General features: G+C 51.5%; 2 protein-coding genes across 3 annotated transcripts; one reads left to right on the top strand and one right to left on the bottom strand.

Moving 5' to 3' along the window:
* Window positions 1–579: 579 nt before the first annotated feature.
* On the bottom strand, window positions 580–5,297 carry IGFBP6 (insulin like growth factor binding protein 6). The gene is made up of 4 exons (XM_090273241.1): window positions 4,874–5,297; window positions 1,774–1,913; window positions 1,469–1,588; window positions 580–909 (listed from the first exon to the last, which is right to left on the bottom strand). Exons 1-4 carry the CDS (start codon window positions 5,202–5,204, stop codon window positions 781–783), a joined length of 720 nt encoding a protein of 239 aa, XP_090129367.1. The 5' UTR covers window positions 5,205–5,297; the 3' UTR covers window positions 580–780.
* Window positions 5,298–10,751: 5,454 nt separating this feature from the next.
* SPRYD3 (SPRY domain containing 3) lies at window positions 10,752–24,553 on the top strand. 2 transcript variants are annotated; one of them, XM_090273238.1, is made up of 11 exons: window positions 10,752–10,865; window positions 12,199–12,345; window positions 13,585–13,660; window positions 14,133–14,257; window positions 14,581–14,716; window positions 15,397–15,582; window positions 21,941–22,090; window positions 22,492–22,549; window positions 23,183–23,302; window positions 23,388–23,560; window positions 23,875–24,553. In XM_090273238.1, exons 1-11 carry the CDS (start codon window positions 10,789–10,791, stop codon window positions 24,007–24,009), a joined length of 1,383 nt encoding a protein of 460 aa, XP_090129364.1. In that variant the 5' UTR covers window positions 10,752–10,788; the 3' UTR covers window positions 24,010–24,553. The 2 variants fall into 2 exon arrangements, with proteins under 2 accessions (XP_090129364.1, XP_090129366.1); XM_090273240.1 differs by lacking the exon at window positions 21,941–22,090.
* Window positions 24,554–25,359: the final 806 nt, after the last annotated feature.

The following is a 25,359-nucleotide window of genomic DNA, read 5'->3' as shown; positions in this document are numbered from 1 at the left end:
CTTCCCTTTATCATTTCCTGGCTGTGTAATTTCAGGCAAGTGATGTAAATATTTTAAGCCACAGTTTCCTTCTCTAAAAAACAAGGGCGAAAGTCCCTCCCTCACAAGGTTACTGTAAGTACAAAATGAGGTAGTCCAGGTAAAAGCACATGGGCCAGGGCTCAGCCCATGAGGGGAATGCAATAAATAATAATTTCCTTCCCTTTTTAGCAGGATGTAACAGAAGGGTAAGTGCTGTGAGAGTTCCACTTTGTTGAATTCCTCTTTGTTAAGTTCCTACTGAGGATTAACTATTAATTCTTTCTCTCCCCTGCGTCCAAAGTTCAGTGTTAGAAACAAGGTCACAATCTAAGTTTCTCCCCACCTCTACCTGCGCCCTGCCCCCAAGCCCCCCAGTCCCTGCAGCTCCTTGGTGTGTAGGTGGGCGAGGCTTCTCCTTTGTTCCAAGGACAGCAGGAAGGACTGAAGGCAGCCACAGGAAGAGAACTGCTATGGGGTGGGGTGGGGGGGGCCTTTAAAGGGGGTAGAAAGAAGGGCCAGGGGCTCCAGAAATGTGAGAAATGGACACAGAGACATAGACCAGAGACCCCCAACATAGCTTTATTAATATCCCAAGCCAATCTTTCCATGTGTGAGGTTGCAGGGGTGAGGGGGACAATGGGGCAGAGCCTGAAGGTGGATTGTGTGACTCAGGGCCCCTGAGTAACTCATTTTTCAACAAATGACCCAAGATGACAGCCTCATGCTCCTGCCAGTGGCCCTGCAGGCCCCCACCCAGCCTTAGCCACTGCTCCCAGTGGAGCAGGGGGATCCTCCACCTCCATCGTTGTCCGAGGATGCTGGCAGGAGCTGGCCCATCCGATCCACACACCAACAGGGACCTCGGCGCTGCCCCTGCGAGGAACGGCACTGAGGAGAGAGGCGTGCAGATCAGAGGTGGGGCCAAGGCTCCAACAGGAGAGATGGGAGGTTTCCTGTGGGTGGGGGATGGGCTGTGGACTCCTGAGTCTGAGCATGCGGAAACATCTAAGGGTTCCATGAGGCTTGCTGGGTTCCCTTCCCTTGCTTCTCCTGTACTCCACCCACAAAATTGTTCTAGTTCTTTTACGCCAGAACAGTAGTTCTCAAAGTGTGGTTCCCAAACCAACATAATCAGCATCACTTAGGGATAGCATTAGAAATGCAAAATTTTCAGGCTCTGCAGGTGGAGCTCAACCACCTGTGCATTGACAGCCCTCTAGGTGACTCTGACATGCCTCACATATGTGTACCTCTGAGTCAGGCATTCCTCAGGCATCTAACGCCTCTACTACCATGTATAGTGGTTATGCTGTTTGTGTGGGCCCTGAAGTTGGGAGATCCTTAAAGGCAGGGACAGTGTCTTATTTATGCAATTACATAAGCCCTGCCTCATCCCTGTTAGGAGCCTTGTACTGATGGGCCAAGGGGAGGAGAGGAGTGGCCTCACCTGTCGCTTTCGGTAGAAGCCACGATGGTCACAATTAGGCACGTAGAGGGTGTGAGACCCACGGAAAACCTCGGTCTGGAGTTGCTGTAGCACTGAGTCCAGATGTCTGCGGCACGGGCCCTGGGGGAAGAGAGAGCAAGCAGCTTAGAACCACTCCCGCTGAGCTCCACTGCACAGTCCCCTGGCCCCACCAGTCACGCCCCCAGGGCTAACATGGGAGACTTCTCTGAACCCAAGGAAGTAGTCTCACATGAAGGTCTCCAGGGCTCCCCACCCCTCCTTCTCCCTGCCAGCCCCAAACGCACCATCTCAGTGTCTTGGACACCCCCAGGATTGGGCCTGGCAGGAGTGGTAGAGGAACCTGGGTTCCTTTGCTGGTCTCTGCGGTTCGCGTCCTGTTGGCGAGTGGTCCCCACTTGGGGTTTACTCTCCTTAGGATTTTCCCCTACAGCCACAAGAGGATGGGGGAAGAAGAGGCCAGAAATCAGACAGATGTCAAAGGCCAGAGCCAAGTGGAAAAGAGCCTTGCTCACCTCTACCCACTGAGGTGGGACAAAGAGAGGTGCTTTTGGAGCAGTACAAGTGAGAGGGTTAGAATCTGGCTCTGCCCTTATCTTTTCCCGGCCTCAGCTCTTTTCTCTGGCAAATGGTATTGTTACCTATCCTGACAATATCCCCAGACTAATTTTCAGGCTTATAAAGGAGAAACACTTTGGAAAGCAAAAATCATGAACAAATACAAATACAATAGTAGCTCTTTATTTCTGGTTTCAGTTACCTGCAGTCTGAAAATATTAAATAGAAAATTCCAGAAATAAACAATTTATAAGTTTTAAATAGTCAGTAGTGTGCTCCTTCTTGCCCAGGATGTGAATCACCCCTTCATCCAGCTTCTCCATGCTGTATATGCTCCCCATTCAATAGTCAGTTATTAGGCATCCCTGTTATCAGATTGACAGTCATGGTAACGTAGTGCTTGCGTTCAAGTAATCCTTGTTTTATTTATCAATGGCCCCAAAGTGCAACAGTGGTGATGCTGGCAATTCAGATATGCCAAAGGAGCCAAAAAGTGCTGCCCTTAAGTGAAAAAGTGAAAATTCTCAACTTAGTAAGAAAAGAATAAAAAATGTATGCTGAGGTAGCTAAGATCTACAGTAAAATGAATCTTCTTTACATGAAATTGTGAAGAAGGAAAAATAAATTCATGCTAGTTCTGCTGTCAAACCTCAAAGTGGAAATGTTATGGCCACAGTATTTGGTAAGTATTTAGTTAAGATGAAGAAGGCAAGCCCTGGCTGGGTGTCGTCCAGCAAAGTGTAAGGTCACTGGTTCGATTCCCAGTTAGGGCACATGGCTAGGTTTCAGATATGGTCCCCCAGTTGGGGTGCATACTAGAGGCAACTAACTGATATTTCTCTCTCACATTGATGTTTCTCTCCCTCTCTTTCTCCCTCTCTTCCCCTCGCTCTAAAAATAAATAAAGTTCTGATTGATGGTAATGTGTTGCAACAAAAAAACATTGTGCCTGTACGAAGATTTAAGCAAGGGATCCCTGAAATGAATGACACCCAGACATTTATTGCAAGTAAGGGATGGTTACACAGATTCAGGAACAGGTTTGGACTGAAAGATATACAAATTATTGGAAAGGCTGCATCTGCTGATGTAGAAGCTGTTACCACCTTTCTGGCAGAGTTGAAGAAGTTGGTTAGAGTTTGGTACTATCCTCAGTTTCAGTCATCCACTGGGGGTCTTGGAACATATTCTCCAGCGGATAAGGGGGGCCTACTGTACATTGGGAGGCCTTGGGCTTGGAGTGAAAGACCTGGCTGTTCCACCAGTGGTCAGTAGGGGGTGCACCAAGCCAGGGAGATGGGGCAGAAGAGCAATGGATGTGGGAGGGGTCAGCAGCTAGCAAGTGGAATGTGTGTCCCTGCTGTGACCCTGCTGTGACTCATCCCACCTCTCCCGGGCCTGAGATGTGGTTACTTTTGGGGCAGTAGGGGCCTCTCCTTTTTGGTCAGCCCAGCTCAACCCCAGTGGTCTCAGGAGCATGTGCAATTCTGTCCTTAACCAAGATGGGCAGAGGGCAGGTGGCAAAGGTGTGGGAATGGGGGGCTTCTAACCTGAAGGCCACTCCTGGCCCTGGGGAATTTTCACATATGGTGTCTGGGGACCCTGGGGTGAGCTCAGGATGGAATGAGATGAGGAAATAAGTCAGGGCATCAGGGCAAGGGAAAAGCAGGAAGGGGAGCATGAACTGCTTGGAAGTCGCTCAGCCGTAAAATTAAGATACTACAACCCCCGAAGGGATTGTCTCTCCTCCTCTGTGCCCAAAGCAACTTCTGCTTAGGTACCCAACCCTCAAACCTAGATAGTGCCCTCATCTGCCTACTACTCACAACTGGAGCCACTTCATCTACAGTCCTGGGTCTGATAATCTTTCCTCCACACTCCTCAGCCCTTGCCCCCCATTTCCTCCATTTAACACCCTACCCCGACTATGCTCCTACTGCCTCCTCTGATCCACTTGGACCCCCACATTTAGGAGGACCCCTAGCAGCCTGAATACATGCATTAGGGACTGAAAGGAACTTCAAGTTAATTTCCCATCCCTTCCCATGGAAGAAACCAGGAGCTCAGACGCTCTGAGGTGGGGGATGTTTGCATTTCCTGCTCCCCCCTATTTTTCAGGTTCTGACTCACTTCTGTCCCACCCACCCACTGATTCAACCTTTTATTCTCCACTCTGGGGTAGGATAGAGTAGGGTGGATGGAGGATTCTGAGCAGTTTTAAATCATAACCCTGATTTGGCAGACTCCTTCTTTTCCCACCTCTAGTCCCCAACACTGGGATCTGCAGCACCTACTCTCTGACCCTGGTGTAGCCTGAAACAACTCTGGACTGGGGGCATCTTCCGTTCTAGGCCCCATGTTCAGGTGGCTTGGGCACCCCGACATTAAAAGGAGAGGAGGAGATAGCTCTCAATGTATGCAAGATTTGGGAATCTGGGGTTCTGTTTTCTCTCTCTCCAGGTGGAAGCTTAGGACATCTGGGGCCCTTCTCCAACTTGGGGATCTAGGACTGAAGGAGTTGGGTTGCTGTGGCATACAGCATGGCCATAAACCCCACCATCTCCCCACCTGTTTCCCCTCAAGAGAAAGCAATAGAGGGGGCAAAAAAGGTTGAGAGCTCAGACACTGCCCAGCTTTAGCTGCACCCAAGCCGTCTAGCTGCCTCCCTGAACTTGCCCCTTTGCCCCTCTAACGTGACCCCCCCACGGTGCGTGGGTGGGGAGACGCGTCAATGGCAGGACCCAGAGACCTGTAGAGCTGCCCGCGCCCACCTCTCCAGGACCCTGCCTGCTGAGAAGCGGGCCTCACGTGGGCGGGGCGCAGACTCACCCGTGGGCGCGCGCGCTGGGCGGCAGCGGCCCCGGCCCAACAGCAGCGCCCGCAGAGGAGCCTGGTCTTCCTCCGGCGGCAGGCACTGCAGCCCTGCAGCGCAGTTAGGGGTGTAGACCCCGCACTGCTGCCCCTCTCTCCTGAGGCAGCCCCCCGCTTCCGCACACCCCTCTGAGGGCAGCCCCGCATCCTCCTCTTCAATGCAGCCCCCTGGACAACCCGCCTGCACCCCCTGCCCGCAGCCTGGGCACCGTGCCAGGGCCCCTCCTGGGCGGGCAGCGAGCAGCAGTGTTAGCAGCAGCAGTGGCGGCAGCAGTCTGTGTGGGGTCATGGTCAGGATTTTTACCGGGTCCACTCCTCCCAGAGCAGTCCTACCGCAGCTGCTGCCTGCCGCCGCCCCTCTGCCTTAAATAGCCGCGGGTCAGGGGCCCGGCCCTTTAAGAGCCAGGTGAAGGGGGGGTAGGAGGCAGAGGCATTCCCTAAACTGGGTGGGACTGGAGAGGCCCCCCCTACTTGGGTCCTCCCCACTTTTCTCTCCCCCCTCCCTTCCCAGTTTCTGTTTACTTCCAAAATTACTCCGATTTTTCTTGCTTTGTTCCCGGGAATCTCGCCCGGAATTTGGGAGGACAGTTGGCTCGAGGGACTGAAGGATGGGGAGGGGTGAAAGGAGGAGAGGAAGGCAGTTGGGAGGAAGGAAAACCTGAAATCCAGTCGGTGTGAAGGTGCAGGAGGATACAGGGGACGCAGGGAAGATAGCAGTCTAAAAGTAGACGGAAAAGGGGTGGTGTGTGGCGGTTGTGAGAGGGATGGGGTGAATGAAAAGAGAAAAAAGCCGAGATGGTGGACAATGGGGCCTTGGGAGCATCGGCTGCTGATGGGTACACCGAGAGCAAGGGGAGAAAGAAAAACTCTCCCTGAAATGTGACTGTGGGAACAACAGGTGTCAGGAAGGCCACACTGGGAGGCACACAACTTGAATGAACTGTCAGAAACCCTAGTATTGTGGTGGGGCCATGGGAGACTGGGAGTATTGCAGAGGGGCAAGTGTGCGAGAGTGAGAACTGGTTGAACACCGGGGAGGTGGAGGGGAGTGGATTGGCCATTTGAAATTATGGTGAGGAATAGGCCATTTGAAATTGTGTGTGGGGATGTGTGTGTGTGCAAAAGTTATATGAACCCACACTCTGGGTGCTCTTGGGAACAGTGGCCAGAGAGCAGGACACCCCACCACTACCATCCCCCACCCCACCCCCATTCAGGTCAGCCTACCCTCCTTTTTTCTCCTTTCTCAGAACCTATCCCTCACTCCATTCTCACCCAGTATCAACCAGTGGGCTATCTGGATCCAACAGGCTGTACTAGCTGTACTATGCCCAGGGGTGTCCAGCAGTGACTAGTTTGGGTGTTTCTGTCTGCCTGCTCCTCACCCCGCCATGGCCCTTATCCAGGCCCTGCTCATCTCCAGCCTTCCTAGCCCAGCCTACATTCCTAGAGGGAGGAAGAAGGACTGTGTTCTTCAGCAGCCCACACCCTCCTGGCTCTGGGTTACGCAACAGGCATCTCATTCTTTCCTAAAACAAGGGCTCTGGGCAGTGACTAAGTTTAAATTCTGGGCTTCCAAGCAAGAATGTCAGGGCTCCCTGAACTTTTAGGTAAATACAGAATAAAAAACCTTACTCCCAGCACCACCCTCAAGGCCTACCCTGGGTCCCTAGAACCACATGTGGGAGTAGGGTCTTCCAGCAACCCTCAGACACTGATGCAAATTGGACAGGTAGGGAGGACAGGGGTTGGGGGAGTAAGAGGAGGTAGCTTTCCTCCAATCTGTAGAGGCTCTGTGACCTTCTGCCCCAAGCTCTGACCCCAGGGTGCAGAGCTCTGTCTTGTGCCTAAACCCTATCAGTTTATTTTGCCCTGCACACCATTCTGGCAAAGGCTTTTCTCTTAGGCTCCTTGCTCCTGAATAAGACAGAAAAGCATGTTGGAAGTTGGGATGGGGATGAAATGGCTGTGCTCCCTGCAGGATCCAGTGTAGCTTTTTAAATATCTTTGCGACCTGAGTCCCCCATCTTCCCAGGAGATGGGCTTTGAGATGTGAGTCCCCCATCTTCCAGGTGGCTGGCACCTGAAAATAAACCACTTTCCTTTACATCAGCACCTGCCTCTTGATTATTGGCTTTTGTAGCAGCAGGCAGCCAGACCTGCTTTCAGTTACACTGCTACTTAGGCTTTTCCATAAATAAACTCTGCCTGGACCTCCTCCTCCTCATGAACATTATTTTCTGTTCTCCTGATTCCTTATCTTCTGCATCTCTCACACCCAGACTCTCCCTCCAAATCAATGGCAGCTCCAGGTACTGACTTTCTTTTGAGAACAAGGATGCAAAGGAGGGGACGTGCCTGCCTGGACTCTTTTGATCTTGAGTCTGAAGAAAGACAAGGGGTGGCATAGCCCATAAACAAAACAAAACAAAACAAGACAAAGAGGAGTATCAATGACCACATCATGACATGGACTAAGTCTGGTGTGGGCCTGATGGGAACTGCAGTAATAACCTCAGCCGGTCTCCAGCCTCTGTTTCTGCTATCCGTCCCACATACAGCCTCTCAATTGGTCGTGCTGAGGCACAGTCCTGACAATCCTGCTCATGTGACTCTTTCCTCCTCAAAGGCCTTTGGTGGTACTCCATGCCCCCCAACTTCCCACCTTTCCCATAGAACCCATGCTTCCATCTGGCACTCGTGGCCCTGTGGACAATGACCCTAGATGTGTATCGGTTGGATCACCTTCCCCAGAACCCCTGGCAGCTTCCCATCTTTGGGTCTGAACTGAGATAAAGGAAAATCGAAGGTGTAGCATAATTGGTGCTCAGAGGTAATTTCTTACTCTGGACTCCAAGATTAAACCCTCCCTACACTCCCCTCACCAAAACCAAATTCTGCCATCTCTTCCCCCACCTGCTTGGCCAGCTCTCTGCCTTCCTCTGCATTCATCCACAGTATTTTGTTGCTATCTTCGTTTTGTTTATCTTTTTGTGTGTGTCTTATTTTTCCAGTTAGAATGTGAGAGTTTTGAGATCAGGGATACCACACTTTCTTCATCTCTGGCTCCCCAGCTCCCAATCCCCATGCCTGGAATTGGTACAAATAACGGTTACTGTTTTTTGGTGGGAGCAAAGGCAGTCTTGGGGAAGGGCATAGAGAGTTGAAGGGAGTGCATTTCAACTCTTCTTAAGGCTTCATCAGTGTTCTGTATTTCTGAATGAGTCCAGACCACCCTAGGGGGTCTCTTGGCCCTCTCATTCCTTCGGCCCCTCCTCTTTCTTCTCCTCTTCCTTCTCTTGCTCTCAGAGTTGAGAGGCCCAGAGTGTGTTCAGGGTTCAATAGGAGAGGGAAACCAGGCCACAGGATAAGTCAAAGAGGGCTTCCGGAGAACAGGCCTTTATAATGGAGTTTGGGAGAAGAGATGAGTATGGTTAAAGAGAGGGGAAGGTAGAGGGTGTCTCAGGTGGGAAAGTACATCTTTGTGTAACAGATACCAAGGTAAAGGACCAAGGGAGCAGGATAGCGTACGTGTGTGCATGATGTATATTTTGCTTAGGTTACCAGTGGTTTCCTGGGGATGGGAAGTTTCCTGGGAATGGGAAGGGGGGTGGATCATAAAGAAGCACTAGTACGCTTTTGGGAGTGATGGTAGGTTCAGTATCTTAATTGTGGTGACATTTTCATGGATATATGCAAAACTTATCAAATTGTATGCCTTAAATATATGTGGCCTATTGTATGTCCATTATACCTTAATAAAGCTGTTTAATCAAAGATATTTAGATATTAAGCCCTGGCTGGTGTGGCTCAGTGGATTGAGTGCTGGCTTGTGAACCAAAGGATTGCCAGTTCGATTCCTAGTCAGGGAATATGCCTGGATTGCGGGCTAGGTCTCCAGGTGGGGGTGAGCAAGAGGCAAGCACATATCAATATTTTTCTTCCTTACTTTCTCCCTCTGTTCCCCTCTCTCTAAAAATAAATAAATAAAATCTTTTAAAAATAGATATCAAGCACAAATTATCAATTAGATTCTGAGAATGCCAACAGACTGTGGAGTCACCAAAATGGCCAGCCCCATGCTTGGAACCTGAAGATGAGGAAATCCCCAGTAGAATCATCAACAATCAATAACACTTTGGAAACAACTTCTTCTGCCATCTCTCTGTATCTCAGACACTAGCCAGCTAGCTAGTTTCTGGAGGAAGCCAGGAGACTCAGTGTGCCATGGACATGATTCTGGGAGCTGCCCTGGCTGGTCACTGTCTAGCTGCCTTTGGGAAGAGCTGAGCTAACACTTGGGAGTACTTCCATAGCTCAGGAAGAGGAGGTGGAAGAGAAGAAATGAAGGAGACAGAGGGAGCTGGAGATGAGTTGGGGAGAGTAACTATGCAGAACTATGTAATCCAGGGGTTATAAGGGAGCTAAGAGAACATGTGCTTCAATAATTCTTTTTCAATATTGACCTTTCAGTCACAGAATTGGGGCTCTAACCTACGTTTCTTAATTTCCCCTTTATATCTATCTTCATCACCTATTTCCAGTATGCCAAGTAGTCACTGTTTATGGTGTAAGAGATGATCACTTTAATTTCATTCAACATTTGTAGAGCACCTATTTATGGTAAGAATAAGATAAATCCCAGAGTGTGAAGTAGCCCACAGGTTAGCAAGAGAAAGATCTACAAACAGGGGTGATTTTAATAATAAAAGTATGATTGTAATAAGTGATATAAATGAGGTGCAAACTACTTAGTATGAGAATACAGAGGGGGGAAAACCTTTCTATTTGGAAAGGGATTCGGTGATGGAAGGAAATCGCGGAAATCCTTTCCAGAATGACAATAAACACTCTTCAGTAGGTACTCAACCTAAATAGATCAGTTGCTTCCTGTGCGTGCCCCCACCAGAGATTGAACCCACAACCCAGGAGTGTGCCCAGACCGAATCCAACCAGTAAGCTTTCAACAGGATGACAATCCAACCAACAGGGTTTTCTTTTCTTTTTTAAAAAAAATTTCATTTATTTATTTTCAGGGGGAGGGGAGGGAGGGAGAAAGAGGAGAGAAACATCGATTGGTTGCCTTACACTTCCCACCCCCAACCTGGGGACCTGGCCTACAACCCAGGCATGTATCTGGCTGGAATCGAACCCGTGACCTTTTGGTTCGCAGGCCCGGCTCAATCCACTGAGCCACACCAGTCAGGGATCAACCTAACTTTCTTAAATCACACCAAACCCCTTTGTTCCTGAACCGTTTCATGCCACTGTGCTTTTTGCATTCGAAATTCTCTCCTCCTGGAATGGAATGTCCCATGGTGAGCAAAAGGTTACATGAAATGGAGCTCGGGAGACTATAACGCACAGTAATAGTGTAGCTCGGGAAAATATGAAGCATGTGGTTACATTAAGATCACGAACTATGGAGGTCAGCCTCAGGCTCTTCATTTGCAAAAAAGTAAGATTCATTTCATAACGTTGTGGAGTGTGTTAAAAGGACAGCCCCGCAAAGCTTTCGGCATCACACATCTGCCGCACACTAGCGATCAGGAAACACTCGCAGTATTTCTCGGTGCGCTGCAACCTTCTCCGCCTGCCCCTCCCAGCACAGGAGCCACCCCTCCACCGCCACATCAGCGCCCTTACCGACCAGCAGCGTGCGCGCAGCCACGTCGCCACCTCCCACTCTTCCCACACCCGGGTTTACCAAACCCAACCCAGCGCTAGGTACCCCTTTTACCGGGCCGCGTTCAACCCTGTCTGCGCCCTTCTATTGGCTCTTGCAGGTGACTGTCGTCCTGGACCGTTTTGAATTGGCTGGAGATGGTGGCGAGAGGCGGGCCTTGGGAAGCGTAGGAAGGGCGGGGACCCGGATGTGTGTGGTGGCGGCGGCTGAAGAGCTGGAGTGCGAGCTGAGAGGCCTATGGATGAGGAGGACGCGGCGGCCCCGGTAGGCGGGGACCGGGGGCGGGGTCCCAGAGATCTCGGGTCTCCCCGGAGCCTGAGGCGGAAGGCAGGGGTCTTGGGCGAGAGCTGCGGGGTTATGGGCGGCGCCTTGCGCTTTGGTTACGAGGCTTATCCCGTTAGGACCCTCGGCCCGGTGCTGGGTTTGGGGACCCTGGGCGTAGTCACACTGACAGGCCGGGCGCTTTGCCCCTGCGTCTCGTGTGGGTGACCAGGCCGTCCCCGGAGTGGAGGCGGCGGCCGATGCGGCGGCCGCTCGCCTGGTGCCATGGCTGTGGGGTTCTGGGCAAGCAGATGCCCTAGGTCTGGGGCGCCAGTATCTACCGCGGATCGAGCCCTGGGCACGTGGTGGCTGGCTTGGGATTGAATTCAGCCCAGCCAAGGCTAATTAAGGACCTACTGTGTGCAAAGCACTGTCAGGCCTTGATGGAACCCCTGTCTCAGGGTTTGGGGGAAGGGAAGAGAAAAGTACCTCTCCTTTTTCTCACTTTCGGCTCCCAGGAAAAATTTGTTGATTCATATGTCAGCACCATTTGGTAGTTCAAATACCCAGGTCATTCTACTCTCCATTTTCACTTCTGCCACTTTAGTTGGTGCAGTTTCTCATTTGAACTGGTGAGACGATCTCATAACTACACCACTGTCTCCTATGGTCAGTTCTCCAACCAATAGCCTGAATGATCTTAAGTTCATATCACCTTCCACAGGTTTCCCATCACACTTGAAATAAAATACAAACTCCTCACTGTGATCTGTATGGCTTTAATTGGGCCCCTGCCATCTAACCATCCCCTTGTATTATCCCCCATATTCCCTATACACCAGCCACCCTGGCCTTTCTATTTCTCTACGGTGCCAGGTACCTTCTACCCCAGGGCCCGTGTCCTGGCTGTCCCCTGTACCTGGGATGCTCTTTCTTGGACTTGTCACATGTCTGGCTCCTCATCTCAACCCAGATGGCACCTCCTCAGAGAGACCTTCTTTAGATAGAGTTCAGCCCATCGTATTTGTCACCTCATTCTGTGTTTTCCTCCACTGTCAAATATGATTGTGTCTGTTATTGTCTGTTACGCGTCCTTACACTAGAAGGGAAGCCCTATCAGAACAGGCATCCCATCCGTCTTGTTCACAGCCTGTCCCTAGCACCTAGAACAGGAAATGTTAGTTGAATGAGAGGATGAGGATGGAGATTGTTGAGGTCAATCTGGGCAACTGGCTTCAAGTCCAGTGCTCTCACCACATTCCTGGTAAAACAGGCTGAGATGCTTTGCTAAGGGCTGGCCCTGCTGCCTCCTCAGTCCCTTGCTCCCCACCTGCAGGTTTGTTCTCATGAACAAGATGGATGACCTCAATCTGCACTACCGGTTTCTGAACTGGCGCCGGCGGATCCGGGAGATTCGGGAGGTCCGGGCGTTCCGGTATCAGGAGAGATTCAAGCACATTCTTGTCGATGGAGACACTCTGAGGTGGGAGAGTTTAGGAGAGTTTTTCCACACTTTCCTTTTTGCGCCAGATCTTAGAGATGAAAAAGAGCTTTAAAATTCTTTTTTAATCCTTTCTTGATTTTAAGAGAGAGAGGAAGGAAGAGAGAAACATCGACATGAGAGAGAAACATCAATTTGTTGTCTCTCATATGTGCCAGACTGGGGATCCAATCTGCAGCCTTTTTAGTATATGGGATGATGCTCCAACCAACTGAGCCACCTGGCCAGGGCAAAAAAGGGCTTTTTTAGAGGCAGAGGACTGTCTGCACTGCCCTGGGAAGGCAATGCTGTTGACCGTGGAGGCCTTTCTGAGTGGAGCGGCATGTGTTGCTTCTCCCCGCACCCCCTTCTGCTGGTGTCTCTGAGTCGCTATCCTGGTCTGCATCGGGAGCAATCGTATGAGAGATAGGAGGCTCCTGGGGGTCTCGGGAGGTGCCTGAGTTCCTGTTGAGAGGACTCCAATGGGCCTATGGGTGTCAGGGTCTCCTTCTGCCCGTGTCTCAGGGTTGCCTATGGATGTCAGGGTTTCCTTCTGCCCGTGCCTCAGGGTTGCCTTAAGGTGAAGAGTGGCCATTTCAAAGGCAGTGGATTTCCTGTTTGGGGAAGAACAGTTATGTAGTGCATCCTACTCACCATCTTACTTCCTTTTGGATTGTGTGTTTCTGTTTATTTTCTCTCTTTTTTTGGCTTGAGCCCCTTCCTGACTCCTTCTGAGCCTAACTCTCTCACAAAGTTGTCACTGAAGGTGGGGGGAGAAAGTAGAGCTATTTAGCCTGGAAACAAGAAAGCTGAGGAGTGGGGACTGAATAACTGTCTTCCAATCTACGAAGGGCTTTGGTACAGAGGATAGAGACCAGCCGCTCTCCAGCTCCACTGAGGACAGAGCCAGAGGAAAAGGGCCGAAGCTGCAGCATGAGGGATTGAGGTTAGACAGGGTTGTGAGACCCCTAACAGGCAACTAAGGGAGACTCTGTTTTCTTTGCCCCCTGGAAATGAAGAAACCAGCTTGCATTGGTCTGGTGTGGGCTGGATCCTGATTGGAGGCAGCGGGAGGAGAGGGTGACCTCAAGTATCTTATGTTGCCTGTGTGGATGTCCTGAAGTGTGGCCTAGTGGATTCTCCTCTGTACTGGCCTTTGTAGGGTGGGGGTTGGAGATGAGGCCCTTCCCCCAACATCTGGGCTAGGCTGCTAATGGAATTTTCCACTCATTTCTCCTTCAGTTACCATGGAAACTCTGGAGAAGTTGGCTGCTATGTTGCCTCTCGACCCCTGACCAAGGACAGCAATTATTTTGAGGTGGGCAGAGCAAGGGGTGAGGTTAATATGTTCCAAGGACTTTTTTTTACTAGATTCAGATCTGGGCCTTTTAATTTTCCATCAGGACTCTTCTGTTGAAAGGGCACAGAATAGCATGGTGCTTAATCTGAGCGATAGGTGCCCTGGAGTCCTGTCATGCTCTCCTGCCCCATATCTAAGTAGACTTTCACCCATATCCTAGACTTTGACCCATATCCTTTCCTATTCCCTAACCCAAGCCCAGCATCTGCTTCATCTCCTATCCATTATTGGAAATTACTTTCTAAGCAACCACGGTAAATTAGAACCCCACTCTCCCAGTTCTCCCTCTGAGTGCCCTCTCTTTTCCCCTGATGCCCATGTCTGTTGTCTCTTTGAGCCTCAGCCCCCTTTGATGTCTAACTCCCCTTTCCTGCATCCCCAGCAGTTCCCACTTCTCTTCTATGCTAATTGTGTCCTGCTCTCCTTCCAGGTGTCTATTGTGGACAGCGGTGTCCGAGGCACCATTGCCGTGGGGTTGGTCCCTCAGTACTACAGTTTGGATCACCAGCCTGGCTGGTTGCCTGACTCTGTAGCCTACCATGCTGATGATGGCAAGTGAGTGTGTTCTGTGGAATCTGACCCCCTTCCTATGGATTCGGAAATCCTAGATATAAAGGACTACCTTGGAGTGGCTTGTGCCATTCCTTCACTTGTTTTGGGGTATTTTCATAGACTTTTCTGATCTGGACAGGCAGGTGGCATAATGGTTACCCTTGGAGGTTTGCAGACTTAGAGGGAAAGGTGGAACTCATGCTAGGACATAGGTAGATGCCGTCGCAGAGTGCCTGGGAGCAGTGAGATGAGGCCTCAGCTCTTGGCACTGGGGAGAAGTTGGGAGGCTCAGGTCAGATCCTGTGTCTGTGCTACTATGTCCACAGGCTGTACAATGGTCGAGCCAAAGGCCGCCAGTTTGGGTCAAAGTGCAACTCTGGGGACCGGATTGGCTGTGGTATTGAGCCTGTGTCTTTTGATGTTCAGACTGCTCAGATCTTCTTCACCAAAAACGGGAAGCGGGTAAGTGGGAAATCCCAAGTTTGTTTTAAGTGGTTTGAAGGAGTTTAAGAATTTGTGGGAGTGATTTTAGAAAGAGTCTGCTGGCTGGGCTTGCCCAGAGACCCATAGGTTCAGTTCCCATCTCCTTCAGTCCAGCGGCCTCAGTTTCATCTGAAGTTTCTACTACATGTAGGAGAAGACACTTCCCCTTCCCAGGGGGAGCTGGGACACTACCCAGATGAATGATGCAGCGGGGCAATTAGTGCAGTGGAGGATGAGCAGAAATTGTGGAGGTTCAGAGAGAGACAGGTCGTAGGGAAGAGGTGGGACAAGAGCACATAGCAGAGAGAGCCATGCATCTCTATTTCCCACCCTGGGAAACCTGCTTCCTCAGGCCTTGGCCCAGAGGTCCCACTCCTTCGGCACCTAGGCCACAGCACTTGCCTGCTTTAGTGCACGCTCCCTCGTTCCAAAAGTATTTGGCAGCAAGTTGAGAGACTGGTGTTTGCCTTCTAGCTCTGTGGATACCTTGCTCATCCACGAGTACTTAGCAGCTTTAAAATTTTTTCTGTACCTCTGTTTTTCTGTCTGTCAGTGTATGTGATAATTGTTTTTTGCATCATCTCAAAAGCACGCTGTGAGAATTAGATGAGCTATGGAAAAGTGAGCCAGATGGTAGCCCCTCCCTCCCCCCACTGCAGGTAGGCTCCACCATCATGCCCATGTCCCCAGATGGGCTGTTCCCAGCAGTGGGCATGCACTCGCTGGGTGAGGAGGTTCGGCTGCACCTCAACGCTGAGCTGGGCCGTGAGGACGACAGTGTCATGATGGTGGACAGTTATGAGGACGAATGGGGCCGGCTGCATGATGTCAGAGTCTGTGGAACTGTAAGTAAGGGGCAGTGGAGATGGGGCAGGGAGCGCTGGGCAGGACCCCTGTGGGCCGGATAAATGTGTAGAATTGCTTTGAATTGGGAGTGAGGACAGTGTCTTTTGCAGGGTTTTGGGAAATGGGAATTTGGGCAGGATAGCCTGGGGTCTTGACATGATTCTTTGATCTGTTTCTTCTTAGTGTTGATTTGCTTTCTTTTTTCCCCCTTCATTTGTGAGCTTTACTCTCAGGACAAGCAGTAGTTCTCCTTTGCCTTTTTTGGTTCCTTCAGCATTGGGTGCTGCCTGCTGCCCCTGGGCTGGTTGGGAGACAGGGTGCCTGGATCCCCCTTGGGGCTTCATCTCTGCTTAGCTGGCCCAGGCTTTCTACTCACTGTGCTGCGGGGCAGGTGTGTTTACAACTCCCACCTGTGTGGGAAGGTTCTTGGAGATCTTCCTTGAGTACACGTCAATGTCAGTCTCTTCTGTCTTCCCCTGCGCTCTATAAAGGATGAGTACAGAGGCCCGTGAAGATCAGGGAGAACGGTAACCCTCCAACGCTTGTTTTTTTATGCATCTTCTTGTCATAACTTCTTTAGTCTTCCCCTGGATTTTTAACTTTCTTGGGTAGTGGGTGAACCTTGAGAAGGGAAATTCTTCATATCCACCCTCTGTACCTCATGCTGGGGTGGGAGCGAATGGATGCTGAGTCAGGGGTCTGGCCCTGACTTCTAGGGGACTGCTCAGGCCTCCCACTTCGAATTGTCCCTCTGCTGCCCTCTTGCTCCTGGCTCGACCTTTTCTCCACCCTCTGGCCTTCTCTGCCCAACCCAAACTTTTCAGCTCAGCTTTTGATAGCAAAGCAGAAGCAGTAGGGGGTGGGAGTGGATTATGAGCATGGCTCCCCACCCCTGTTCCCCCTTCTGGAGTTCAAGGTGAGTCAAACTCAAGACAACTGGCAGAAAGTGTGCTGTCCTGCTGCGTCTGATACTCTGTACCCCCGTTCGACACAAGGGTCCAAGGACCGCAGTGGCCATGAGCCAGGAGGCCTCAGATGCCCACTCTTTGACTCTTAACTCTTCCCTTTCTTTTTCCCTTCCACCATTTTGACAACATCTACAAAGTTGAATTTGGGACTGAGCCACAGGGCGATGTTCCAGCTGTCATCTCTGACCTCCCCTCAAGAGTTTTCCTGGCATCCTTTCCCTGCCTGGACCTGTCCCGGCTTTGCTCCCAGTTCCTCCCAGGCAACCTTTTCTAATTGATGCAGAATCCTCTAGACATTTATAAATAGGCTTCATTCCTCTCTGCCCTCCCCCCTCAATGCCCTCAGGCTTTGTGTTGAAGACTTTTTTTCTTTCTTTCTTAGACTTGAGCTGTGGAGTTTGGCTTTTCTCTCAGACCCTCACTCCAGCTTGTGACAGCTGGCAGGGTGGGCACACTACTCCCTGAGCACTTGCTCCTCTGAGGCAGACTTGGGCATGTGCCTTTCTCTGTTCTAATCTTGCCAGCTATCCCAGTTTTCAAACGTGGGTGACTTACCCAGTTTCTTCCATCCCTTTGGCCCCCATCCCCTCTTGCTTATGATCCCCTTCCTTTGTGATCATGCACTGAATTTTGATCCAGTGATCAGAGTTGTGTCAACCTGGAGGAGCCTAGGAGAGGTCATTTGGACTGTGCCTGTACCTCCTAGTTCTGTGTCCAGCATAGCTGTTTCTCCTCTTTGCCTTTCCTGTTTGTTTGTTTTTTCATTCCTCTTTTTGGGGAGCCTTAGTCAGCTAGGACCTCAAACCTTTGCTGTGTTGAAGCCTGTTTCTCCTGCCCTGGGTGATGTTCCCAGGAGAGCACCCTTTAGGACCATAAACATTTGGGAGATGCCTTGGTGCTACCCAGTCCAGGGTTTCTCAGTGAGAAGGTTGTGGTCATTTTAGGTGACAAAGTTCCTTGATGGGCAAGATGCTTAGCATCCCTGCTCCTAGACATAGGATGCTAGCACCCCCTACCCTAGTCACTGTGATAGCCGCACATCCCAAATGTCATATTATGCTGTTGATGAAAAAACAGTCCCAGAGAAGTTAAGAGACTTGTTCAAATGTCAAAAGGTGAATTGGTGGCAAAACTAAGCCCAGATATTCTTTGACTCTCTTCCCACTGCCTTTCCACTGTCTAATATGTGCTGTTATCTTCTGCCCGAGCCCGCTGTCCTGTGGCCAGTCATCTCCACTCTCCTGCCCTCTGCCTCTCAGATCAATCTGTAATTTCTGGGCTTCAGTCCCCACTTCCTTGGGATTCTCCTGTCTAGTTTTCACAGCCAAGGCCCTCCATAGGTGGTTTATTTGGCTGTCTGGGAACTCTTTGACTCCTAGCCTGTTTTCTCAGTTTGGACTTTCAGTCGTTCTTTCTTCTCCCTTCTCACTGGTTTTTCCCACAAAGAAGAGCAACAAATTCCATTCCTAACCTTTTTTGCTCTCCAACAATCATTAAAAAAAAAATTTCAAGCAGCCCAGACTGGTGTGGCTCAGTGGGTTGGGCTTTGTCCTTCAAACTGAAAAGCTGCTGGTTTGATTCCCAGTCAGGCACATGCCTGTGTTGTGGGCCAGGTCCCCAGTTGGGGAGCATGCGAAAGGCAACCAGTTGGTGTTTCTCCATCCCTTCTCTTCTCTCTAAAAAGAAATAAATAAAATCTTTAAAAAATTTTAAACACAGAAAAGTTGAAAAATAGTACAGTGAACACTCATATACTCACTACCTAGATTCAACATTGTTAATTTGTAGTTGTGTTTACTTAATCTGAGCATCTCTGTATAGTTAGACCTGGCTCTTTCTTGAGTGGAGTTCTTCCCTTGCTTCCTGGGGCCTCGGTTTCCCCTGTAAAGAGTTCCCCTCCCCAGAACTCTGAGGGTATTCAAGTATTGCTGCTGCGTTGCTCAGAGATGGAAGTGTTGCCCCTTACCCATCCCTGCTCTCAGGCCTTGCAGAGTGAGGCTTTGAGTGGAGGGTGGAGGGCAGTCAGTAAAGCTGGGGGATTAGACTCATTCTGTCTTTGTTTCCTCTTCATAGCTCCTCTGACAGCTCCTTAGTGACAGGGCAACAGCTTTGGTAACACAAAGGGAGTGAATGAAGCCTCACCCTCCCAGGGGTCCTTCATGCACCCCACCCAGGAGGAGACCTGTGTTGGGGCCTGAGCTGGCTGATGGGGAGCATGTTCTTGGTTCCTGTTTCAGCTGCTTGTAGGCCCTCAGGGCACTGAGCCTTCCCTTGCTCCTGTCAAGAGGGATTAGTGTGTCTGCTGGCAAGAGGAGGAGGGCGGATACCAGCAGGAGAGCAGAAGCTGAGAAGGTGCTCCTGGTACAAGGAGAGGGTGGTGTACAGTAGGCTCTTTGCACTCTGGTCTGCAGCCTCCACTCTGTGGCATTGAGTCCACCTGTTTGGCCTCTCCAGGCTGCGGTTGTGTTTGGAGGGAACACAAGAGGCAGGGGGTCTTGAGAGTCCCAAGGAGAGGGTTCCCCACACCGCCACCAGAGATGTAGAGGGACATTCCTGTGGACTGGGCATTATTGGAAGAGAAAGACTGGGAGGAGGACAGTTGGTCAATTAGAGTAGTAGAGTCATCTGGGAAGTGGGCATCTATCCTGGGGAAATAGTGCTTAGTTCTGGGATCCCAAAGCTCTTTCCAGTTGGACGTAAAGACTGAGATGAAAGATCATTTCCTAATTTGTGATTGACATTTCCAGACTGTTGTAGCTTTGGGTGACTGTTCATGTTTAGGGAGCACTAATATGTTGGCATGTTCCATTATAACCCCCATTTCTGATTTAGGGGAAGGTAGAAATGTGTATTGCTCCCCTAGTGGGTGGGTGTCAGGCTCTGTGCTAAGTACTAGACACTCACTTTGTTTAGTCTTCTCGCCTATTTTTGGAGATGCAGGTAGCAGTAACCTGATTGTACTAATGGAGAAACAGGCTCAAAGAAGTGAAAGTCACTTGTTCAAGGCTAGTGGCTAGTTGGTAATGAGCCCTGGTCTGTTTGATTTCTCTTTCAAACTGAGAGGCATCTGAGACACAGATTAAGGGACCAGCATCAAGATTCTAGCAACCAGGACTCTAGGGACTAAACCTTCCTTCTCCTCTAGGTTCCTAATAGCTCTTGTCTAAGGAGGGGAGGTGTGGACTCAAGCAAGGATCTGCCAGGGAGGTTGAACTTTCTCCACTCTGTCCCTCTGAGTGCTCTGAGAAGGCTCTGGAAGCCTTGGGGGGACTTTGCCCAGGAGCAGGAGAGTGGATCCAAGAGGAACAGATGAATTGAGGTGGCTTCTGTCCTGAGGGGTTGGTGGTTCCTCTCTTGAAAAGGGCAATTTGTTCAGGGCTCTGGTCTTTCAGGCCTTCAGCAGTTTGTCTGAACTGCTCTAAGGCGTGGGGAGTGGGTTTTAGAATCCCAAGTTAGTGTGTTTAATTTTCTTGGCCTTTTAGCTTAAAGAAGCATCCCCACCCCATCCACAGACGGAACTGCAGCACTGCCTTTCTCGGGGCTGAGGCAGAGGGAATGGTAGGGCGGGTTTTTCCCAAGGATCAAGGTCTGGATCCACTGTCTCTTGGCTCTGAAAGTGGAGAACACTGTGTTTCCTACGCTGAGGCCAGTTGGATGGAGTGGGTCAAGGGCAGCTGTTGGGTCCCCCACCCAGTTCTGCAATGCTGGGTGGAGAGGGTGGGCTGGGGGTTGCTTGGACTGGGTGGAGTGCATCAAGCCACATCCCTTCCAGCTTGTGGGGAGAGATTCAGAGGAGGAACCCAGGCCAAGCAGAGAACACTCAGAGGACCATGAACAGAATTCAAACAGTGTGGGTCTTCATTAGTATCCAGAATTGAGAAGGGGATGCAAGGGGCCGCTCTCTGATGATCAGAGCAGTGGGACAAATGGAGCAGATGGGGCCAGGGGTATAAATAGAGAAGCCTGTGTAACCTGAGATGTGTAAGACCCTGCCTGTGGGAATGAGAGGAGTCAGCCTGGGTGTGAATTTAGGTGGTCTCCTGTCCATCTCTGGCTACCCTGGCCCATCCCTACCCTAGCACCCTTTGCCTCCATTTCTCTTTGGAGAGGAAGGGAGAATGGACTTGAGATGGCAGGACTTTGGGAATCCAGAGCTGAGAAGGGGACCAGGTCCCTTCATTTATTCTCTGAAGTGGGTGGTAAGGAGGCAGGACCTGCCTCTACTGAAGACAGAGGTTTCCACGCTGGTGCAGGCGAGCATAATTCTTTTCCTGTTCAGGCAGGAGCTCTTAGCGGAGTGAGAGGCCAGCATCTCAAGGCTTGCCAGGGGTACATGAAGGAGGTCTCCAGGGAGTGTGTATTCTTTAGTGCTGGAAGGGTGGGAGGGTAGAAGAAAGTCTTAGGGGGTAGTTTGGCTAATTAAAAAGGGATTAAGGAATCCTAGGTGATGCTGAAGGTGGGGGAAAAAGGGGATGGGGCTGAGTCATAGGCCCATCATTACCATGACAACTGATAAATAAATCCTCCCGGACTGGGGGTTGCCGCCCTATCATGCCCAGGCAGGACCATTGTGGGACAGAAGAGCCTCAAAAGCCCATCAGTCATCTCCCCTGTCCTCCCGCCCCACACTTCTGCTTCAGCTTGCAGGAGCCAGGAGGGGCTGGGAACTGTAAACCTACCTTCCTTGCTTTGTTCTGCCTGCTCCCTTCTCTCACTTTATATGAAGGAGTAGAGCTGGTTCCTTTGACTTCCCTGGCTCCCCTCGGTACCTCCCTGACCCCAGCTGTGATCAGCTCTGTTTGAAGCCAAGTAAAACAAGATCTTGAGAAATTGTTTCAGGTCCAGCCCTGATTGAATTGGCTTCTGAGCTCGTCTCCCCTCTCCCAAACATCTGGAGTTGGCACCTAACCCATCCCCATTAGGCCCCATATGAAAGTGGTCAGGTTTCCTCTGAGCCTAGCCTTCACTTCTCTCTTTCTTTTGTTCAGGGGCCCTGGGTGTGCCTTTCCCAGCAGGGTTATTAAGGGAAGTGGTGGCGTAGCCTGGAGAGCCCTGGTGTGGTTCTCAGCACTCAGCCATTTGGATTGCTGTGCTGCTCTCCCCGTCTCCCCCAAAACAAGGAGATGGTCTTTGGCTCAGTGGGCAAGTGGGTGCAGCATTCAGCAAGGGGCTTGGCCCTCTCGTTCACACTGCCTCCTTTGCTGCCTGACCCTGTTCTTCCATGTCTGTCTAGAACATTGAGGCCACCTTGTGCTTCTAGGACCCTTTACCTTTCCAGCCAGGATTTTGTGTCAGGCATGGGAAACTGGTGCCCAGACTACCTTGGGACCAGGTTTCCAGGGTGGGTGTCAGCCTGCCTCCTCCCCACTCCCCTGCTTTTCCCCCACAGCTGCTGGAGTACTTGGGCAAGGGCAAGAGCATTGTTGATGTAGGGCTGGCCCAGGCCCGGCACCCCCTGAGCACGCGTAGCCACTACTTCGAGGTGGAGATCGTAGACCCTGGAGAGAAATGCTACATCGCCTTGGGGCTGGCCCGGAAGGTGGGCACTAGTGCTGTTTTTGCCTGTGGAGCTGCTCACTTGGGGGTTATTGGGTGGGTCTGGGGGCCAGGCTGCAGAGGGAGGGTCTTAGTCTGAGGAAGGACATGGTTGTGTGGGTCTGCTGTGTGACCTAGGACCTGCTAGTATGTCCTCACTGCAACACACACTGGGCCTGGGGTGTGGGGTGCGGGCAGCCTGTGGCCCTGGCCAGGAAAGCCAAGAACCCTCTCACCTCCCCGGCCTCCCCTACAGCCTCTGGTGCCTGAAGAGAGTGAAGCTCCAGTGGTGGTGAGCCGTCATCTGGGCGGTAGTTTATTCCAGAAGATTGAAGGTCCAGATGCTCCTCTCCCCTCTCCTGTTGTGTGTTGTACCACAGATTTTCTTTTTCCTTCTTCGTGCAGGATTATCCCAAGAACAGGCACCCTGGCTGGAGCAGAGGGTCTGTGGCTTATCATGCAGGTAAGCAGGGGCTGTCCTGGCAAAGCTGGGGCTGTGGGGATGTAGAAACACAGGGACATCCATTTTCCTGACCCGCACAAGTGGCATCTCCTCCAGCATCTGGCTGGAGAGACTTTCCGCTGCTGCCATCTGCTTTCCTCCCAAAGCTGCTCTCTCCTCATCTGTGTTTTTCATCCAAGCCCTAAAAGCCAGGGAGCAGAGCAAGGGTGGGGGACCTGGGCCCAGACTGGACATTCCAGGCCTCTGAGTTGGCTCCCTCTGCGCCGTTCCTGCAGATTCTGCATTTTCTTTTTTGGTCAGCTTGATTTCTTTTGGTGCTTTCTTTAGAAAGAACAAACCGTGAGTTCCAGGTCCCACTTCTTCCATCCAGTCCCTGGCCCCTCTCTCCTCTCTGACCAGCTCCCTGAGGAGTCTCCCCCTTAGCCCCTGGAGTGGACCCACACACACTCTCTCTCTCCCTTTTAGTCTGGTGCCCTCTTCCTGCTTCTGTCTCTCCATCTTTCACCTGTCTCCTCCCTTCCTCTGGGCCAGAGAGGGAGGCAGGGAAATGTCACCTTAATGCAGGGCCTGCTCTGGGGGGTGCAGAGTGTTAGCCCCTCCTTCACTGTGTGTCCTCTCCCTTCCCTCCAACAGATGATGGGAAGATCTTCCATGGCAGTGGTGTGGGGGACCCCTTTGGGCCACGCTGTTACAAAGGCGACATTATGGGCTGTGGAATCATGTTCCCCCGAGACTACATTCTGGACAGTGAGGGTGAGTGGAGTGCGGTTGACCAGGCAGGCTGTTGGGCAGAGGGTGGGAGCAGTACCACAGGAGCTCAGGTTTCCTGGCCTCTTAGGTGACAGTGATGACAGTTGTGACACAGTGATCCTGTCCCCAACTGCCCGAGCGGTCCGGAATGTCCGGAACGTTATGTACCTGCACCAGGAAGGGGAAGAGGAAGAGGAGGAAGAGGAAGAGGAAGAAGATGGAGAAGAGATAGAGCAAGAGCATGAGGGCAGGAAGGTGGTGGTGAGTGTGGAGGGTCTGGGGTTGGATTGGGGTTCTTGGGCCCGGGCGAGGGCTGGTGTTAGTGGGAACAGAAAGTAGAGCCAGGGTAGGGAAGTGGGGAAGGCCTGGTGCTGCTATGGGTGTGTGCCTGTACTGAGGTATTGGGAGTGCGGATTTGCAGAGACTGGTTTCCAGCCTTAGGGCGCCCTCTTGTGGTGACTCCTTGCATCACCCCAAGTCTCAGTTGCACGGGGTTTAGGCCTCTGTAGCTCCAGCATTCTCAGAGAAGAGGCCAGAACTGCCTGCTCCACTCTTCTCCCCACCTCCACCCCCAGGTTTTCTTTACTCGGAATGGCAAGATCATCGGGAAGAAGGATGCTGTTGTACCCTCTGGGGGCTTCTTTCCCACCATCGGGATGCTGAGCTGTGGGGAGAAAGTAAAAGTGGACCTGCATCCCTTGAGTGGCTAGGGACTTCTCCTGTACACTGGCTTCTTCTCCCTCTCCTGCCCCGTTACAGGACCAGGTACCCAGTTCCTGACTTCCCTGAGGATTTGTTTACCTGGCAGGTCCCAAGGGTATACAGTCACTGTGCCCCTCCAGATCAGGCCCCTGTCAAGCCTTTCTGTGCCCATGTTTCTGACCTGGTGCCACTCCTATCATCAGTCCCTGGGTTCTAGCTCCTTGTTGGACAGGAGCAGACCCAGAGTAGTGTTGTTACATCAGTGGGTCCCACTTGCTTTGGCCAGTGGGCTCCACATCCCCCTTTCCCCACTGGCCCTTAGGAGTGGAGAGAAATGAGTGCCCTGTCTCAGCTGCTGTTTGGGCCTGAGGCTATGCAGAGGGTGGAGTAGATAGCCCCCTCCCCAATTTACCACAGTATTTCTCCTTGCATTTCTCTCTCTTTTGTTCCCCGTCCTCATCATGTGAACCAGTTGCTGCTGTCACCCCCTTGGCTGGGCCGGGGGGGGGGGGTGGCTCTCTCGGGCCCTCTCTCCTTCCACTGACTGCTGTCCCAAGATTGTTCTAGGGTCTCTGTTCTTTCTCATGAGAGCTGGCTTTCTCCCTCAATACCTGCTCACACACCAGAGTTCCACAGAGAATGAGTCTTCAGCTCCCCCGGCTGGATACACATGAATGGGTGTCCATTTCTTGTTTAATGACATAGAGAGGGGCTGTCATGTGGGGATCAGAGACTGAGGCCTTTGTTCCTACCTCCCCCTTGCCATCCTTGGTCTACCAGTGGCACCCTTGTGTCCAGTTCCCTGGGATGCAGGCTGAAACTCCAGAGCATGTTTCTCCTGTGCTAGAGAAGGCAAGACCCCAAAGCCCTCGCTGAGCATACCAGAGGGCAGCTGGGCCCCTCACTCCCCTTTCTGACCCTGCTTGCTGCCTGTGCCAGTTGTCCGTTTTGCTTCAGTGTTTGATTCTGGCACTTCCATGTGTCTTCCCCCACCAAGCCCTCTTGTCTACTACCCCTGGACCTCTGACCCTGCTCCCCACACAGTGACTTCTCCTGGGGGAAAGCGGGAGCAGGAGCGGTTGGCCTTGGTTTGCACAGAGTGGGCAGGGCTTTGGGGAAAGAAGGGATAGCTGTTGTGCTGCTGGGGCCCCCCTTCAGGCCCTGCACTATGATGTATGAATTATATGTACAGAGATGTTTATACAGCCAATAAAGATGGAATTTCCGTATTTATCAGCATGGCCAGGACATGGGAGTCCTTTCTAGTACACAGGGCTGGAGCTAGGGGTGGGTGAGGACAGCTTGCCCACTGGGACGTATGGACCAATGTGAGGCCAAGGACGGGGACTGCGTACCCT

This window comes from Furipterus horrens, unplaced genomic scaffold (genome assembly GCF_987537825.1).
Source record: "Furipterus horrens unplaced genomic scaffold, mFurHor1.1.pri manual_scaffold_4, whole genome shotgun sequence".
In the NCBI taxonomy this organism is placed as follows: Eukaryota; Metazoa; Chordata; class Mammalia; order Chiroptera; family Furipteridae; genus Furipterus; species Furipterus horrens.
This window is presented reverse-complemented; position numbering and strand designations above follow the sequence as displayed.

Excerpts from the sequence above, each read along its gene's own strand:
- IGFBP6 (XM_090273241.1), bottom strand. The coding sequence starts at position 5,204 with ATGACCCCACACAGACTGCTGCCGCCACTGCTGCTGCTAACACTGCTG. Across the intron at positions 1,589-1,773 it reads GTGTCCAAGACACTGAGATG|GGCCCGTGCCGCAGACATCT; the intron begins GTGCGTTTGGGG and ends CTCTTCCCCCAG. Across the intron at positions 910-1,468 it reads GCTTCTACCGAAAGCGACAG|TGCCGTTCCTCGCAGGGGCA; the intron begins GTGAGGCCACTC and ends CTCTCTCCTCAG.
- SPRYD3 (XM_090273238.1), top strand. The coding sequence starts at position 10,789 with ATGTGTGTGGTGGCGGCGGCTGAAGAGCTGGAGTGCGAGCTGAGAGGC. Across the intron at positions 12,346-13,584 it reads GTCGATGGAGACACTCTGAG|TTACCATGGAAACTCTGGAG; the intron begins GTGGGAGAGTTT and ends TTTCTCCTTCAG. Across the intron at positions 14,717-15,396 it reads TCACCAAAAACGGGAAGCGG|GTAGGCTCCACCATCATGCC; the intron begins GTAAGTGGGAAA and ends CCCCCACTGCAG.